The 17,762-nt window shown below is 55.4% G+C and overlaps 8 protein-coding genes across 8 annotated transcripts; 4 read left to right on the top strand and 4 right to left on the bottom strand.

The window, feature by feature from the left end:
- Positions 1-1,284: 1,284 nt before the first annotated feature.
- Positions 1,285-1,917, top strand: B0T26DRAFT_600238 (uncharacterized protein; the record flags this gene model as incomplete). Its single annotated transcript, XM_060435716.1, has 1 exon — positions 1,285-1,917. A coding segment is annotated over one exon (633 nt), but the record flags the coding sequence as incomplete, so codon positions are not given.
- A 1,102-nt stretch (positions 1,918-3,019) lies between these two features.
- Positions 3,020-3,549, bottom strand: B0T26DRAFT_689420 (uncharacterized protein). The gene has a single exon (XM_060441034.1). The coding sequence runs from the start codon at positions 3,228-3,230 to the stop codon at positions 3,039-3,041; it is 192 nt and encodes a 63-aa protein (XP_060303578.1). The 5' UTR covers positions 3,231-3,549; the 3' UTR covers positions 3,020-3,038.
- Positions 3,528-5,102, bottom strand: B0T26DRAFT_689419 (uncharacterized protein). The gene is made up of 2 exons (XM_060441033.1): positions 4,192-5,102; positions 3,528-4,131 (listed from the first exon to the last, which is right to left on the bottom strand). The coding sequence occupies exons 1-2, from the start codon at positions 4,663-4,665 to the stop codon at positions 3,811-3,813; spliced, it is 795 nt and encodes a 264-aa protein (XP_060303577.1). The 5' UTR covers positions 4,666-5,102; the 3' UTR covers positions 3,528-3,810.
- A 1,551-nt stretch (positions 5,103-6,653) lies between these two features.
- On the top strand, positions 6,654-7,610 carry B0T26DRAFT_737264 (putative hscarg dehydrogenase; the record flags this gene model as incomplete). Its single annotated transcript, XM_060443426.1, has 1 exon — positions 6,654-7,610. The coding sequence occupies one exon, from the start codon at positions 6,654-6,656 to the stop codon at positions 7,608-7,610; it is 957 nt and encodes a 318-aa protein (XP_060303576.1).
- Positions 7,611-7,858: 248 nt separating this feature from the next.
- On the bottom strand, positions 7,859-8,230 carry B0T26DRAFT_867696 (uncharacterized protein; the record flags this gene model as incomplete). The annotated part of the gene is made up of 1 exon (XM_060447844.1): positions 7,859-8,230. One exon carries the CDS (start codon positions 8,228-8,230, stop codon positions 7,859-7,861), a length of 372 nt encoding a protein of 123 aa, XP_060303575.1.
- Positions 8,231-8,245: 15 nt separating this feature from the next.
- On the bottom strand, positions 8,246-8,416 carry B0T26DRAFT_632843 (uncharacterized protein; the record flags this gene model as incomplete). Its single annotated transcript, XM_060436480.1, has 1 exon — positions 8,246-8,416. A coding segment is annotated over one exon (171 nt), but the record flags the coding sequence as incomplete, so codon positions are not given.
- Positions 8,417-9,212: 796 nt separating this feature from the next.
- B0T26DRAFT_78969 (uncharacterized protein) lies at positions 9,213-10,663 on the top strand. Its single transcript, XM_060446836.1, has one exon. The coding sequence runs from the start codon at positions 9,552-9,554 to the stop codon at positions 10,401-10,403; it is 852 nt and encodes a 283-aa protein (XP_060303573.1). The 5' UTR covers positions 9,213-9,551; the 3' UTR covers positions 10,404-10,663.
- A 265-nt stretch (positions 10,664-10,928) lies between these two features.
- B0T26DRAFT_737261 (L-lactate dehydrogenase-like protein) lies at positions 10,929-11,962 on the top strand (the record flags this gene model as incomplete). The annotated part of the gene is made up of 2 exons (XM_060443425.1): positions 10,929-10,958; positions 11,024-11,962. 2 exons carry the CDS (start codon positions 10,929-10,931, stop codon positions 11,960-11,962), a joined length of 969 nt encoding a protein of 322 aa, XP_060303572.1.
- Between the last annotated feature and the right edge of the window lie 5,800 nt (positions 11,963-17,762).

The following is a 17,762-nucleotide window of genomic DNA, read 5'->3' as shown; positions in this document are numbered from 1 at the left end:
CGAGCGGCGCCGGGTTGGAAATGATGCAACCCAGGGACCATATTCATGCCGTTCTCAGTGTTCCAGATAGCTTCGTCCAACGTCAAGTATCCGCGGCAAGTTTGTTATCCCGAATTGAGCTTGATATAATAGTCAAACTCGGCGTCTGAATATGGCCATCTCGTCCCATCCCGTCCCATCCCGTGGCAACGGGCTTATCCTTGTCCACCTAGATGTTGCAGCGACGGTCACCAAGCGCAGCGCATCCGTAACTCCCTGCCGGGAGAGCCCCGACGCATGGTGAATATCTACGTAGCTCGGTTCTTTGTCAACCCGTCCCTGAGACATATGACGAAGAAGAAATGCCAAATTTGCTCGAGGTGGGTGATCCCGATACCCCTCAAAGTAAGCTCGTATTGCTGTTCGGGGACATGCTCGTGGTTCTCGCATCTCGGAGGATCGGGGCATCTGCACTACGTCTTGAACCATGTAAAATAGGGCTCCCAACCGGTAATTCTAGACTGCCTGCACGGGTCTTGTAGTCAAGCAGGGAAGATACACCAGCTGGTTAACCTGTGTAGGTAGGCTGCAGGAGAACATCTTCTAAGTCCGAGAATTAGCTTGCTTCTGTAGGAACTCGGAGCTTGTAAACCCCGACGCCGGAGGATCAAAGGATAATTCCCGTTAACCAGTCAACGACGAGAAGGGCTAGAAAGACAGAGATTATTGCGAGAATATAATCGCAAACCGGAATGGAAATAATCAACTTTTTGCTGGGAGATTATTGCGAGAATATAATCACAAACCGAAATGGAAATAATCAACTTTTTGCTGGGAATCTTTGCTACCAAAAAGGAGAGTCAATTCCTGGAGGAACCTCGTTTTGACAATCATCAACGGACCCAAATCGAGTAATGATCATGCTGGCATGAATACGACCCAATACTTGTGCGGACAGACTCGCCAGCGACAAACAAGAGTCGAGATGGAATTGTGAAAGGTGGTTAATGAACCAAATCGACTAGGTAGAAATTCGTCACCCCAATGCGGATGCGGATTCATTGGCCCCTGAAGTCGGCGAGATCTTGCTCCGTATGACCGATCGATGGAGAGTGGAGCGGGCGCCAACCCCTCGTCCATAAATAGGTATTTAGCACAGCACACGGCACCGCCCTCGATATTCCCGTCAGCACCGTCACCGTCGCCACGCTCCGTCTTGCACTACATCTCCGTCCACGCTCCGTCTTGCACTACATCTCCGTCCATCGAGCCATGGCCGACCACGAGCCCGCAGCCCCAGCTCCGACGCCCGCCCGCCGGCCGTACACGGGATCATGCCACTGCGGCGCGGTGCGGTACATTGCGCACCTGACGCTCCCGCACACGCCGCCCTCCATCGATGAGCTCGCGGCCGCGCGGCAGCCCGGCCAGCAGCAAAAACCAGCCATGCGGCAGTTCATCTACCGATGCAACTGCAGCACGTGCGTCAAGATGGGGCTGATGCACGTGCGGCTGCACAACCCGCCGGCCGACTTCCAGCTGCTGGCGCCGACTGGTCCGGACCCGCTCGCGCAGCTCGGCAACTACCAGTGTTTTGAGCGGCGGCTGCGCTTCCTGTTCTGTACCGCGTGCGGCGTGCGCTGCCTCACGTTTGCCGGTGAGGGCGAGGTCGTGGAGAGTGATGTTCTTATTCTTGGGGAGGGTGGAGAGACGAAGACGGAGCGGCGGGAGGTCTGGAGCCCCAAGCGCGGCTGGGTCGAGGGCCGGACCAGCTACCTCAGCGTCAACGCCTACACGCTCGACGCGGGCCAGCCGGGGCTGGACCTCCGCGAGTGGACCGACAAGCAGTGGGTCGCCTATGTCGACTGCCGGTCGGAGCGGCGGGCCGGCCAGAGCGACAAGCGCTATGGGACGCCGTTTGAGGGGGGTGCGTATTGAGTTCTTGGGTTGCAGTGCTTGCTTTGCACCGCCTGCTTTGCACCGCCGTTTTGGTTGCATGGTAAGTTAGTTGGGGTGGGTATCTCTCCATGGCAGAAAGGTTAATCTGATCAGCTGTCCAGTTCGAATGGCATGGACCCTGACGTTTTGTTGGGTTGTTGGAATTTGCTAGAACTTGATTTAGTTTCCCATTTCATCGAACGTCATCCTAGTAACAAAGTTCAGTCACACAACGTGAATAAAAACTAGGAAATATTCAGCTCAAATACCTTTGATACTGGAAAACCTTGGACTATCGTATATTCTCCCGAAAGTTAGACCTTAGTGCAAGGTCGAATAATGGAGACTCATACCAGAAAGACCGATAACAGTACCCTGTAAAGGTTACCTGTAAAGGGCTCTACAAGCTCAGAATCCACGAAGCGTACTTCGGGCTACGTCTTGCATTCTGACGTATAATTGGCGATTCAAACGTAATTCCCCAGTTCCATGTTCCGCACCAGTCTCTGACTTTCGGGAGAGTAATTATACGGCAGAACTGAATAAGGTGCGTGACATCCTCCAAGCGTAAATACCGCATGAATTGTGAGCTATTGCGAGGTAATACTTCACCCTTGTAATATATCTTTCACCTCTCGACTTGCTGTCGATTCTTGTTGTCCCTGATACTCTCCAATTGTCACTAATACTCTCCAATTGTCATTAAAACTCTCTAATTCACCGCATCATAGCCCGTCCTAGCCAATTAATTGCACATGTCGCTCTTTATTGCCGATTTTCCGCCATTGACTGCCTCGCTGCCGATGACGAAGTCACTGAAATCGCTCGGCATGAGGTCTCGGGCCGCCGAACCCTTGTCAGACACCAAACACTGCTCATCACCATGTAGGGCCGGGTGTAGACCATAACATCCCCTAGCGGAACGAGCGTGTCAATAACCTCTACTCCAACAACTGCCAAGTCCCCGACCCGAAGCTGGTCCGGCAGGTGTGCGTGGACGAGCCGGAGGGCGTGTGGGTGGTGGCAGTGCCGCTGCCGCACGGGTGGAGGGAGAGACCTGGCGAGAAATGTGGTTGGGCCATCTACTGTGCTTCCCCTGCGTCTCGGGCACCTTTAGGTACCTACGCCCCTTCGACGAGTCGAGCAGTTTGGGAATGCTGCTCTAAATGGGAGGTGAATTTCTGCTCAAGGGAGTCAGTCAGTCTCGTCCATTTGTTACGGCCTGAAGCTTTGAGACGCCGAGTTAAATGCGCGGAAGGCGGGAACAGGGGACAAGGAAAGGTTATCGGCCGGAGCAATAATTTTCGTGCCATTGGAGAAAAATTTCGATTACTTTTGAAGTCTTGCTGGTTTTCCCCACACCGACCCGCTCCAGGTTTGAACACACGCCACACCGACCCGCTCTAGGTTTGAACACACGCCACTGCAACTCCCATACCCAAATGTTTACAGCTTGCTTAAACGAATTAAGGAGCTGCGCAGACCTCGGAGCCGGGTGGAAACTGTTGGGGTTTTCCACGCCGAAGGTCAGGCAAGTCGGCCTGGATGATCATAATCTGTTGGAATCACCAGGTACCAGTACTGGAAACAACAGGGCGTGCTGCACGCCGAAAGCTGGTGGTTCAAGTGATGGTCATTGTTGTCTATGTCTATCTAGAAGAAAGAGGTGGCCGTAGGCCACTTATATGGAATCTGGGACTCCTACGCCTCCACCGCCACCTGTGTGGCTGATGAATGCGTTGCTACAGCCACCTCTATGTGGCTGGAATGCGCGTTGTTCCAACATAATCAGATCCCAACATAATTACCCCTGCGGTATCCTGCTCTCCCACCCCGTGCCTGATTATCTATCATACACCTCGCGGATAGTCCTTCCATCTCTTTCTTCCTCTCCTACACGGCGAAATACGCCACGCCGCCCCACACCACCGCCGCCGCGCGCGCCGCGACCCCTCTATCGGTCCCGCCCGCGCCGCTGGGGTGGGTGCTCGTGGGAGCGGGGGCGCCCGCGGTCGTGGAGCTGAACAGGGTCGAGCGGTTGCTGGACGATGTGCCGCCGCCGTCTTCGGTGCTCTGGCGGGCGCAGAACGCGGGGGCGGCGTGGTCGGCGACGATCTCGGCGCCGTCGACGACTAGGCTGGTGCTGTTGAAGCAGTTGGCCTCGTTGACGGGCGGCACCAGGCTGGCGTCGTCGGTGAAGATGATGTCGACGCACTGTTATTAGACTAATCAGCAAAGACGGTCTGGCTTGGTGACTGTCGGTCATGGGCGCACGTTGTAGCTGCCGGCGCCGTGGTTGTGCAGCTCGACGACCTGGATGGTGGCCTTGTCGCCGCTCTTGGGGGCCACGCCGGCGGGCAGCGGGACGTTGGGCAGGCAGGCGGTGCCCGGGTAGGGGTTGTCGCCAGGCGGGCCGTCGACGTGGAACTTGGCCATGTTGAGCGAGTGGTTGTTTGGCACCTCGCCCAGACCCAAATTGACGTAGATGAGCGTTGAGGACCCGCCCCGGAACCACCCCGGCTGCAGCGCCACGGCCCCGCCCGTCGTCGGCCAGTACGTCCGGTTCGTCGTGATGCCCAGGCTGCCGCACGGGTACGACCACTGCATCCCGAACGGGAACGTCTCGTTGGCTATCAGGGTCATGCCCCGCCACCCGGGGTACGTGAGCACAAAGTGGGCGCCGGCGTGCTGCGCCCATTCGAGGCACGCGAGCAGAGCGAATGCCACCGCGGTCCTTGCCATGGCCATGGTATTAGGTGCTCGTCTGGTGGGAACAAGATGCGTCGGTGGCGAGGAACGGGAGACGGGCGTGATGCTGTCGCGAGCGGAGCGTCGCGTCGCAACGTCCCCAATATTTTCCCAACGACCCTCCTGCTTATGACCCGTTTCTGCCTGGTCCTTAGGACATACACTACCCCTACCCCTAAACAGCCGCCTGGATACACCGTTGGCGAACCGGGCAGGGGGCGGTGATTGGGCGCCGATGTGGGTGATGTAACACAGAATCCTTTGCTGCCAATAGCGGTTAGAGAGCTTCTCCCCGTGTCCACCGCCTTGATGCTATTGGCGGGACTTTAAGTCCCTCTAAGTCCGAGCTCGCAACGCAAGATCTAGGCGGCTCGGATTTAACGTCGAATGGTGTGCGGGACTCTGGAATTGATTGTTCAGTAAAAGGCGCGGTGGCGAAGCAAGCTCCCATTTTTCTGATATTTTCGTTTATACTTTGGTTTGTGCGGCCCACAGACTCTGATTTCGAACAGAAGTCTTCTTCGCTCCACTTCAGTCCTGGTCAATTCGGAACTCTGTGAACGCAATGAATACTGTGATTATTCGACCACGATCCCTGCTGGTTGACAATCTTTTGGGCCCCTCCGAAATTGTGATCCATCCATGAGCGGCATCGCTCTAGGAATGTGTATGTCTCGTGGCTCGTGTGGCCTTGATGAAGTCGCCGCCCGAAGCAGATGTCATTGGTAAGGATCAACGGGGCAGACAGGTTCGGCAATTGGCATGGCTATGAGTGCTTCTCGGATGCGGTCAGGCGGATGAGTCTCATGCTATGATACCTGAGTAAGTATACATGGCTACTGGCGAGGGCCATGCAATTGTTGCAGAGAAATGTCCCACTGTAATCAGGTTACTACAGGTCAACAAGTTTTGTTCGTAATGCGCTCCTTACAAGTATAACTCGGAGAAAGCGCGGACAGGCCTGTTGTGAAAGAGTAGAAAAGATGAATAATAAATTCAAAACGGATGCCATTATTCCGGATGCCATTGTTCCGGATGCTATTGTTCCGGATGCGGAAATCTGTATCACGTAGGGGTTCTGGTCGAGTGCGAAGCGATTAGCTGAGCACCGGTGTTGGCAGGACTTTCGCCATGAAAAGCTGATGCATTACGAGAACCTTCCTAGAAATCTCCGCGCGAGAGTTACACAGCAGTTGCAGTGCAATATGTAGCTAAAAGTCTCAGGACTCGTTCCTGGTCCTCAATCGGAAAGGGCTAATGCATGCGCGCAGCAGGTAGCTGCCGAGTCCCTCTATACACCTACTTTTTGACCTGAGGCCCACTTGGTGCTTTTACACCCCATCTTTCCAAGCTATCGACGTAATTGTCCAAATAAGGACACTTTTTAGTGATTTCTATGCAGAAATACCCAGAAACGAAATACAAAAGTTATCCACCAAAAATTCTATACCACCACAATGCAACTGCAAGCTCTTCTCAGCGCCATATTAAGCGGTTAGGGCTGTGGGAGCTACGCGCAGCCGTCGAAGCTGCTTGGGAGGCTATACCAGTTGATTTTTTTTAGGAAGGGTGGCATATTCAATGCCCGGTCAGCTGCAAAAGGTCATAGAAAACGGAGGTGGGAGAATAGACTGTTGGTCAGAGTACCGGTACCTTTTCTGCACCCAAATTTGGCCCTATTTGCAGGTTTTGGTACCTTGGGCCAGAAACGGGGTAGCGGTGGCGAAGTACCCAGGTGATATTTATTACCCCGGAGTAGGTGTAGTGGCGGCCTGGTCTGTTTTTAGCCCGAACTGCGAGCTCAATTCAGAAAATGAATCACATTTGTCATCCCAGCTACTGCAGAGGCCCAAAAACGATTGTTGTTTTGTCAGCTTGGCCAGTATATAGAGACGCCGACGATTCGGGTTTCAAGTTTTTCGAAACCACGAAACATCAGTCTCACCAGAACCGCAGCCTTTGACCTTACTCCTCCAAACGGCCCCACCATGTCCAAGATCCTCGCTGTCTTCGGAGCCACGGGCCAGCAGGGCAGCTCCGTCATCGACCATGTGCTGGGCGACGCGGAGCTGTCCCGCGAGTACAAGCTGCGCGCAATCGTGCGCAACGTCGACTCGGAAAAGGCCAAGCAGCTCACGGCCAAGGGCGTCGAGGTCGTGCAGGGCGACACGTCGGACCGGGCGTCGCTCGAGGCGGCGCTGACGGGCGCGCACACGGTCTACATCATGACCATCGTCGACTTCACCCCCGGCGTCGACGACTACACGCAGGAGTATAATACGGCCAAGACCATTGCCGACGTGTCGGTGGCCAAGGGCGCGGCCTACCTCATCTTCAGCACGCTGCCGGCGCCGCGCGCCATCTCGGGCGGCAAGTACACGGCCGTTAGCGCCTTCGACGTCAAGGCCGACGCCGAGCAGTACATCCGCAGCCTGAGCCCCAAGGTTCAGAGCGCCTTCGTATCGCTCGGCTCCTTCATGGAGAACTGGGTGGCCCCGGGGATGCTGGCGCCGCGCCCGTCGGCCGACGGGTCGCACTACGTGCTGTCACGCAACCAGTCGGCGGCCAGCCTGTTTCCGCTGATCGACGCCGTCGGCGACGTCGGCAAGTTCGTCGGCGCCATCCTGGCCGAGCCGGCCAAGTACGACGGCGTCAGGCTGCACGTCGCACAGGCGCTGTACTCGTTCGCCGAAATCACGGAGCTCATGTCCAAGTCGGCCGGCAAGAAGATCGTCGTCGACTACGTATCGACCGACGAGTTCCGCAAGAGCCTACCAATTTCCGGCCCCGTCGCCGAGATCTTCATCGAGGCCTTCGCCTACATGGACGAGTTCGGCTACTTTGGCCCCGAGACGGCGAAACTGGTCGCCGCCGACGCGCCCAAGGCCCGCGGCCGGCTCGCCACATTTGAGGAGTACCTCGAGAGGCACCCCGTGCGATTGTGAATGCGCACGAGTGGCTGCGCGCAGGAAATGCAGCATCTTCATGTACGCTGGTAGCATAGCGTAGTAAGCCTTGGAGGGCACTTGCAGTCAACCAATTTCAATTCGAGTAGCAAGAGATGCGACTGCAATGCAAATACCGCTGACCAGATCACTCCTTGCCCGCACAGACCTCGGTGAGGAACGCCTCGATGCTCGTAAACTCGTGGTCGGGGAAGACGCTGTTCCACTCGTCCGAGACGCCCTAGACTCTAGCCGCCGTCGGCAGCGCTAATCTTGAGGAACATGTTGGCGAAGAACATGCGCGAGAAGCGCTCGACTATGCTAGGCGGGACTGAGCGGTGGGGGACCATGGGCACCCACGACGACGTGATGTGCATGGCGCGGCAGTGCTCGAGGTCGAGACAGCTCTCGAACACGGCCATGTGCTTGAGTCGTCTTGTGCGGGTAGCCGAGATAGTTGAGAAACAGGCCGCACTGGAAGAGCGAGCCCTTGAGGACCTTTGTTCTCGCGGGTTCAGCGCCGACTGGGCATTATTCGGGGTTTTTGTTCGAGTAGACCGCATGTTTACCTTTTTGTCCTTGTTCAGCTCCGCGAACTCGGCGTCCTTGCTGCCTAGCATAGGGCACGCTTGGACTTACGTACCCCATTCACATGGGGCGAAGCGCTTCACGCCGGCTGGGACAGCTGCGTCAATCAATGCCTTTTGCGCTGCACCGTCTTGGCCCCGGGGGGCATCGATGAAGGGCAGGACGGTGTGAACGCCCTGCAGAGCGTGGAGGAGAGTCTGATGGCCCTGGTAGTCTGTCTACCTTGACCCAAGTCGCCCCGTCCACGGCGTCTTCCGGGGTGGCATCCTGGGAGATGCGTTGGTTAAACATTGCAGACTCAGTTGACGCAACGACGGTGGCCTTGCGGCTTGGGTTTCCACCAGGTAATTACCTGTCTTGGCAAGAGCGTGATGTCGTGCTTTCCGGTAGCCACAAGCGCGTCGAGCATCTCATGGCCAACCTCTGGCGGGTATGTCAGTCGTGTTCTGGATGCCTAAGGTAGAAGAAGGGGCTGGGGTTGCCTGAGGTGCCGCCAGCGAGGGCAATCTTGACCATTTCTGCGATGCTGTTGTGACGTTTGTACTTGCAAGAATTGGAGAAAATCTTGAGGACAGCGAGGTTGCTTCAATTGACAGGGAACAGACGATAGAAGTGTGGTTTCCACACCGGCAGATGAAGAATCCGCACTCCGTAGCTGTCTTGCCGTATTCCATAAGTCTATTGGAATTCCGCGGACCCGAAGTGACGCCAACAGCTGTCGAGCAAACCAATCAAGGGCCGCAGCTCCCAACCACCCCCTGCCCCGACACTGGGCGCTGATCCTACCGCGTGCATCCATTGCTACATTCGAGCAGCGACATGCGGGGTGGCAGCGGTGTCCGAGTCGATCGCCGTAGGTTCAATTACGGCTGGCGTTGGGAATGCGCAGCTAGGAGTAGATGCGCGTATACGTGCGAAGTGCTTCGAAGTTGGCGGTCGTACCGGAATTGGGCATCCGGTTTGAAAAAAGAAGACTTGTACGGAATAGACACTGAAGGTTACCTAATTACGGAACACCTACGGATACCCAGGTAATTTCCATACCAATCTGGGAAATTTCTTGTGCAGTCTCCCACCGTATCACTTGGATTCTGGCTACCTACCCTCTGGCCTCAGGCCACCGTGCCCTGTGATGGAAGGGACAATTTGTCGTACCTTCCACAATTTTACCAATTTCATTATTTGCCCAGTTTTAGAACTAGCGCCGAAAGAAATCTCAAGAAAAATTTCGAACACGAGCCCAGGCGAAACCCACGGGTGTTATCAAGGACAAGGACCCGAGAAAACGAGCCGCGCCTCCGAAATCCAAATCAAAGCCAAACTCCAAGCCGAAACAACAAGCCGAAACAAAATATGCCCGCGCATATTTCGGACACGCGGGACGGGTCTGCGGCAAGCGCGAATGCCGGGCGCGAATGCTGGGCGCGAATGCTGGGCGCGAATGCTGGGCGCGAATTGGAGCGTCAGTTCTGCCCCAGGGTGAGGGCAGGAATGGCGATCAGAGCGCGGAACTCGGTCGCGTCCTTCTCGGAAGCCCATGGGTGCCCTCTCGCTATCCCGCTCCGCATCAAATGGCCTTCGAAATCTCATCACCATCAACCGGTACGAAAGAGGGCGTGGGCGGCAGTATTCGCCTGCTTGGCCCTCGCGGCTACTGGCCCAAATCCGGCAACTCGCCAGCGACTGACGCTTGCTTTGCGCCGCTCCAGGCAGCTCACATTGGTAAGAATGCAATGCACTTCCCCGTCGCGAATAGGTTCCGAATCTTACTTGGCTGTTCACTTGATTAGACCAGGTCTTCGTTCTCAAGCCGCACCCTGCCACGTTGGCGCTCCATGTAAATCACCACCAAGTCATTATCGCTCCAGCTGCTGCGGCTGGGCCCTCATCCATCAAGAGACAATACCCCCCCGGATCATTGAACTCGGCTTGCCAGATAAGGAGGCCGATGGGAGCCTGAGCGGCAGCATTGTCGAGGGTGCCGATCTCGCACATGAGACATACTTGTCGGTGGCCATGAAGGACCTCTCCCGCAAGGACATCGGCGAGATGGCCGTCTGTTTCAGCGCCGTCTTGGCCGTCAGCGAGCCATTCTACGAGACGCAGGATGCGATCGCGAAGGAGACGTACCCGAACGCCAAAACCACGGCCAACGCGCCCCTCATGCTCGCCTTGGAACGGATGCGCCTCGAGAAGCTCGACTAGATCGAACAGTACTTTGAGGCTCACGAGATTGAGGTGCGAAAGTGCACGCAATCCTGGTACAGCTTTGACAGGGGAGAGATGGCGACGGGGAGGATGCCCCGAGTCTAGTCGCGGTCCAGGCCATTGCCATGTCTCCTTGCCGGCGTAGCACAATTGATTTTTGTAAGTGCCTGCCTATTGTTGTAATTTAGCATGGTCAGAAATGGGCTTCCCCTGAATTAAGCGGCAGCGGCGGGCACGAGGCTTGGCGAGAATTTTTGGTGCCCGCTGAAAAACATCAGGCCACTTTTTTGTTGAAATGGGCGCAAAGTTGTTGAGCTTGGACCACTAAAACAACCGATGACGAAATGCCACATGCCACAGCAGCTGCTCTTGCCTCATTTATCGCAACATCTGCTCTTCGCTCTCGCTCAAGCGTTACCGTTCCGAAAAACAACAATCTTTCCAGTCTCCGAGTTCTGGATTACCGTAACCCCCAATTCATTCGCCAGGGGCAGCTGATTTCAGGGAACAACGCCAGGCAAAATGTCTCAACCAAGCCCGGCAAGCCTCATGGTGAGTTGCCCCTTTTATCTCCTCCCCAGATAGCAGTGCGCTAACACAAAGTACCACCGGCGCAGGCTATCAAAATCGTCATTGTCGGCGCCGGCTCTGTAGGCGTGACAACGGCGTACGCGCTGCTGCTCAGTGGCCTCGCGGCGGATATCGTGCTGATCGACATCGACGGGAACCGCGCCCAGGGCGAGGCCATGGATCTCAGCCACGCGGGACACTCGGCCCAGGCCCGCGTGCGCGTGGGCGAGTACGAGGACTGCGCCGGCGCCGCGGCCGTCATCATCACGGCCGGCGTCAACCAGAAGCCCGGCCAGACGCGCATGGATCTCGTCAAGACCAACTACGCCCTGTTCCAGGACGTCGTGCCGCGCGTCGCCAGCAACGCCCCCGAGACGGTCATAGTGGTGGCGACCAACCCCGTCGACGTCTTGACGCACGCGGCGCAGCGGCTCTCGGGCTTCCCCGTGCAGCGCGTCATCGGGTCCGGCACGGCCATGGACACGACGCGCTTCCGCCACGAGCTGGGCCACCACTACGGCGTCAACCCGCGCAACGTGCACGCCGTCATCATCGGCGAGCACGGCGACAGCCAGTTGCCCGTGTGGTCGCTAGCCAGCATCGCCGGCATGCGGCTGCGCGACTACTGCGCCCAGAAGGCCATCGCCTACGACCAGGACGCCATGGACGCCTGCTCGCGCCGCACCAAGGAGGCCGCCTACGAGATCATCCGCCGCAAGGGTAAGACCAACTACGGCGTGGCCTCGGTGCTGGTGAGCATCATCGAGCCCATCATCACCAACAGCGACGCCATCATCACCGTGTCGCGCGTCGGCACCTACGCCGGCGTTGCCGACGTCGCCCTGAGCATGCCCTGCAAGCTCAACCGCAACGGCGCCCACCAGGACGTGCCCCTGCTGCTGAGCGAGTCTGAGAGAGGGCAGCTGAGGGAGTCGGCGCTGAGTATCAAGAGCTTTATTGACTCGACAAAGGTGGAGGGAGTCTAGCTGTGTTTGGGTTCAGTCACTGCGTACCTTGGCTTGGTTACACTTCACATTGGCATGCTCTACATAATACACAGCAGTTCAAGCTACGAATCGAGTTTTACTTACTTTCCCCTTTCATGGATGTGCCTGTGCTGTGGCCGCTCTAACCTGCTTAGCGCGTGTGCTTGCGTGTGCTTGCGTGTACTTGCGTGTGCTTGCGTTTGCTCCTGCAATGCAGCCACCGAGCCTTGTTTTTGGGCCATCCAGCTAGAGTTGCCAATCTACCAAAATCCGCGCGCTGCCTATGAAAGCCGAAGAAACTGCCAGAACATGATGGAATTGCGAAGTTGCGCCCCCGAACCCCCGAACCCAACTCTGGGACTGTTGCATTGCTGCTTGGTCACCCTTCCTCTTCCCTAAACAACCAGCCTAACGGGCCTTACAATTTTAACATGTTAAAAAGAAATGGCTCAGAAAACAGAACGAAACTGTAGGATAGAGATGTGGAAGCTAGAGCAAAGCCAATATCTATTATAACTAAAGAGACTAGACCTAGCTTTAAGCAATATATCTACTATAGCTAAAGAAACCAAGGCTTTAGGGAAACTGTTACGGATCCCTGAAGGGATGCACCTCGGTGGGTCCTGCTGAGTCAATCTCGGCCAATCAGGAGTGTCCCACGCCTCTGGCGCGGGACATGGGACCGGGCCTGGTTGACAGCCAATAAGAGGTGTCCCGTTTCCCGCGAACGGGAAACGGGACCTTTCTTTCAGGTCCCGCGCCCCGGGCACGGGGGCCGGGACCCTGCGACCATTGTTATTGGTTACACGGTTAGATATATACGATGACCGTACCCACGGTCTTAGATAGTTCTTGCTTGGTTCTTCAAGCAAGCAATACACATTCACTGCACTCATACACTTTGAGTGGCATTCCAATTTGACTGTATTACCCGTGCGATAGGAGCTTGCCCTTTGTTCTATCTTCATAATTACCAACCCCAGCATCCTGTGGAGCCCGTGCTCCCTTACAGACAGAGAACCCTAACAGTCGAGTGGATTGTAATATCTCGCCGCCGAAGTCCCCAACTCCAGAGTCCTTGCTTCCCCAGATTTAGAGCCCCTGGTGGTAGTAGTCCTCTCTCGTTGGTCCGGTAGGGTTATATAATCTGCAGCAGGGATGGTGCTCAACTAAATGCTCAACTAGGTAGTATAAATATAGCTAAAAACGGGTAGGGTATTATTCCTGTCATCTTAGCTCTGTCCACCTGTAGGCACCCTAGGCAGAGGCGGCTCGCGCTCTTCCAATAAGGACCTCGACCATCCCCGCATCTGCTTGGTAAAGACCAAGGATTCCGTATCAACCTACGTCCCGTACCAACCACACCGGAAGCCGGAGTAAACGCCTTACTCTATAAGACAAATACGATTCGGGAGGAGCTCCGTAAGGCGCACCAGTTTACCCAGAGTACCTCCCAAGAGAGGCAAAGGATTTCGAACCAACTTGCTGTCACGACCAGGGCAAGGCATTGAGGTGAACTCAGTCCATTGGGTGCTATCGACGAAGATTCTAAACTGAGGAGGGAAAGAAGGAAAAGTCCAACAACGCGTCGCGTGCTCGCGAATAAGTTTTCATCTATCAGTGGGGTAGGTGGGGCCTCGAGGCGGCTTCTGATAGGCCCGGGGTTCTGGGCGGCTCTGGCTGCTTGAGGGCCAGTTTGGTGGACGGGTCCTCACATTACCCCCTTCCAAGCTCTGAGCGCCTGGCGTTCAGGAAGCTTGAAAGAGTACCGTGGGGGCAATTCAAGTATGCCTGGTGGCATGCTTCTTCGTTGTCCTTCTTCCCGTCGCATCGTGTTCCGCTACTTCATCATCCTCATGATCGCTACTGAAAGCATCGTCTGCCGCGTCTCGTATCCATTGCTGTAATCTCACTGGCGGACCAGCAGCTTCCGGGTGTTCTTTGTGGAAGGACTCCAGCAGCAATGGAGAGTTCTTGAGGTCGCCAGCTGGATACCAGGTTTCGTCGGGATCCAGGCCGACCCAAGACACTTGGTATTGGAGCTTCTTTCGTTGACCGAACAGTCGCGATGCCAGAACCTTCTCGACTTCCCACTCGGGTTCTCCATTAATCTCCACAGGGGGTTCCGGTTCTGCCCGTTGTTGAGGTAAAGGGTCCTCAGAAGCTTTTCTCAGCCTGTCAGCGTGAAAGACCTTACTTCCCTTGTACCATGACGGGGTGTCTAGGACGAAGCTGTGGCCTTTCATGTCGACTATAGTCCAAGGTCCGGCGTTCTGGGAATCCAGCTTAGTTGTTGGTGCTTCGGTAGAGAATCCTTTCTTGCTGACATACACTGAATCTCCCACACCGAAGTCAACGGGGCGACGCTTCTTGTTAGCTTGAGCCTCCATCAAGGCCTGTGTGGCAATGGCATTTTGTCTTGCCAGGTCTTGGGCTCGCTGGGTTTGCTTGACGATATCCAAGGCCTTTTTCTGCTGATCGGTAGACAGGTCTAGCTCGGGCAATGGCAGAGACAAGGGATTCCGAGGGCTGGTTCCCAACGCTACTTCCAACGGAGACATTCCAATAGCCGAATGGTAGGCTATATTGTGGGCCAGGTCCAAGGCAGGCAAGTGTTCTCGCCATTTGGTCTGGTACTTGTCCACATAAAACCTCAGCTTTTGATCCAACTCCGCATTGGTGATCTCGATACTTCCTTGCGTTTGAGGGTGTCTCGAGCTTCCGTGGCGATGTTTGGTGCCCGTAAGCTTGTTGAGGGTATCGAGGAATTCGGAGATGAAAGGTCCGGCGTTATCGCTAATCCACTGGCTAGGGACTCCCAGGAAGCGGTAAAGATAATGGTAATACCGGGCGGCTAATATCTCCGCGGTATCCGTCTTGCGTCCGGCCAGGGTAGCGATTAGCTTGCTGAAACGACAGATGAAAGCCCAAACGTAGTCATAGCCTTCGTCGTCCGTTGGCATGTTCTTTCCGTCTACTACTACATGCTCCCAAACGTGCTTTGGGATCGGCAGCGGATGGAGAAGTCCGGGAGTCTTGTCGTGTCTGACCTTATTCCTTTGGCAGCTCTGGCAGTTTCGGATATACCGTTTGATGTCGCTATTACGGCCCTGCCACCAATATTCCTTCTTTAATAGGGCGACCGTCTTGTTCTGTCCTGCGTGAGCGAATGCCTTAGGTTCATGGGCTTCTCGAATCAGGGCAGTCCGTAGAAAGACGCTTCCATCGGCGGTGGTCTCCGGAACAACTAACAATCCTTCTTTACGACCCAAGTTCTGCTTGGCGTTCTCGGCAATGATAGTATCGACCAAATCCGCTCCACAAAGTTCCGTAGAGGTCAGGGCGTTGATTGATCTCGCACCGTCGTTCGGCAGCCCTTCAATCTTTTCGGGTGGGATCAAGGCGAACGTTCTGTCTTGGATTTCTCGTGCTTTGACCGTCGGGTTGTCTACGGTTTTGCGAGAGAGAGCGTCGGCGGCCACATTATCCTTGCCTGGGCGGTAACGGAAGGTAATGTCGAAATTGGCCAAATAGTACGACCAGCGAATCTGGCGGGCGGACAGCAGTTTCTTAGTAGACCAATAGATGAGAGCTTGATGATCAGTCTGTACAAAGAACTTGGTTCCCCATAGAGCCGGTTCAAAGTCCTTCAAGGTATTGACCACAGCTAAAAGCTCCTTGTCTTGGATGGGATAGTTTTGCTCTGGGACGGACATTGTCTTGGACGAGTATCCGATCGGCTTCCATTCTCCGTCTTCTTGCTGTTGCCAGATCACACCGCCCGTGGCGTTGTTGGAAGCATCGGTGTCGACTTTCACTGGGAAACCTGGCTTGTAGAATGCCAAAACTGGGGCCTCGGTAGCAAGCCTCTTGAGTGCGTCGAAGGCGGCTTTTTGCTCGGGTCCCTTCTCGAAGGCAACGTCCTTCTTCAACAGCCTGGTGAGTGGTTCGGCAACTTGGCTGGCGTGGTAACAGAAGATCCGAATGAAGTTGCAGAGGCCTAGGAATGATCGAACAGAGGACTTCGACGTCAAGTCGTCCCAATCCCAATCCAGGATGGCGGCTACTTTGGCAGGGTCCACTCGCACTCCTTTTCCGGTCTCCAGAATCATACCCAGGTAGTCGACTTCGGTCACGTTGAAAGAGGACTTCTTGATATCGCCTTGGAGTCCGGCCTTGTGAAGTCGATAGATGATCTCCTCAACGTGTTCGAAGTGTTCCTCATCATCGCCCTCTGAATAGGCCAGAACGTCATCAGCATAGGCACTAGCAAAGAGGTCCAGTAATTCGTTGAGTTGTGCATTGATAAAGGCTTGGAACCAAGCTGGCCCGACTTTCAGCCCGAAGGGCAGGACTTTCCATTGGAAGGTGCCTTGGCGAGTGGTAAAGGCGGTAAGGTACCTTGAACCGGGGTCCATCAGCAATCGATTGAAGGCACGGATGATGTCGATTTTGGTCAGGTGCTTGGCTCGCCCACAGCGGCTGATGGTACCTTGCACGTCGGGGGCTAACACTTGTCGACCCTTAATGAAGTCGTTGACCCAGCGGTAATCCACGCAGAAACGGTGCTCTTCTGAATGGGGTTTAGGCACGAACAAAGTGGGAGCAGGTTTATCGGTCATGCACCGTTCAATGAACCCGATCTTTAGTAGTTCGTCGGTGGTCTCTTTTTCGAGTCCCAAGAAAGCGAAGGGCGTAGGGTAGCGGGACGGTCTTCCCTCTAGCGGCTTACTGAGCTCAAGAACCACATCAAAGCCAGGGCGGCTGGGAGGCAGTTGCGTTGAGGCTTTCTTCGAGAAGAATCCTTCCAGGTGAGCCAACTCGCGTGGTAGCTTGGCGCGCACTTTGTCAATATGCTCGGAATCCTCTCCTGCTGGGAACGGGATATGCTTTCCGTCGAAGGTCTTGTTCCAAGCCTTGGGGTCGACGGTGAGAGCATTGAGGCTCACGGTGGGCTGATTAGAGACTCCATCCAATGGTATGGCAGTTTGGGGCATCTTCTGCCTTTTCCATCTCTCTTGGCGAGGGTCGGTCTCAATTTCGCGGAGGCAAGCAATCATCTCGGGGCTATGCTTCTGTTCCGTTGCGACCGCTGGAGTCGTAGCGGCTACTACTGTCTGTGTATTTGTCCTGCGCCAGGGATTTTGCAGAATCTTTTGCACTTTCAGCTTGTGTTCCTCGGCCTTCATCAGTCGATTTCGGCGGACCACCTCTGACTGGGCATGCATGTCAATAGAACTGGTGCTCGGATCGACAAGGATACTAGGCGAGTATTGTGCTAGGGCAGGAGTATCGTCGGGCCAGCGAAGAGTACGCGAGGCGGGGTGCAGCCACACGTTCTGCTTGGTAAACCAATCCTGTCCTATAAAGACATCATTGGCGGTTGGGATGATAATGAACTTCTGACGAGGGAAACGTCTGCCGTCGATCTCGAGAGTGACCCGAACTTGATGGGTGGCACGAGCGGTGGCGGTCCCGTCAAAATCACCAAGTACCAGCGGCTTAGGCAAGAGTTCCATCTTCGCCCCGACCTTGTCAACGAGCTTCTTGGCCATCCTCGGGGTCATAGAAAGGGAAATATCGGCTCCAGTATCACAAAGAGCGTGAGTCTTAAGACCAATGCCATCGACTAACAGGTTGACCTGTTTGGTGAATGTATTTGATTTTGGTGATCTGCCGACTTTAGCTAATTGTGGTATGTGGGCTATCGAGGAGACTTCCGATAGCCGAACTAGTTTTTTGACTCGAGAGAGGATAGGGAAGAAGAGTCAGACGAAGGTCCGTCATCCTTCTCGTCTTG

The sequence above is a fragment of the Lasiosphaeria miniovina genome (genome assembly GCF_030549165.1).
Source record: "Lasiosphaeria miniovina strain SMH2392-1A chromosome Unknown B0T26scaffold_1, whole genome shotgun sequence".
Lineage (NCBI taxonomy): Eukaryota > Fungi > Ascomycota > Sordariomycetes > Sordariales > Lasiosphaeriaceae > Lasiosphaeria > Lasiosphaeria miniovina.
This window is presented reverse-complemented; position numbering and strand designations above follow the sequence as displayed.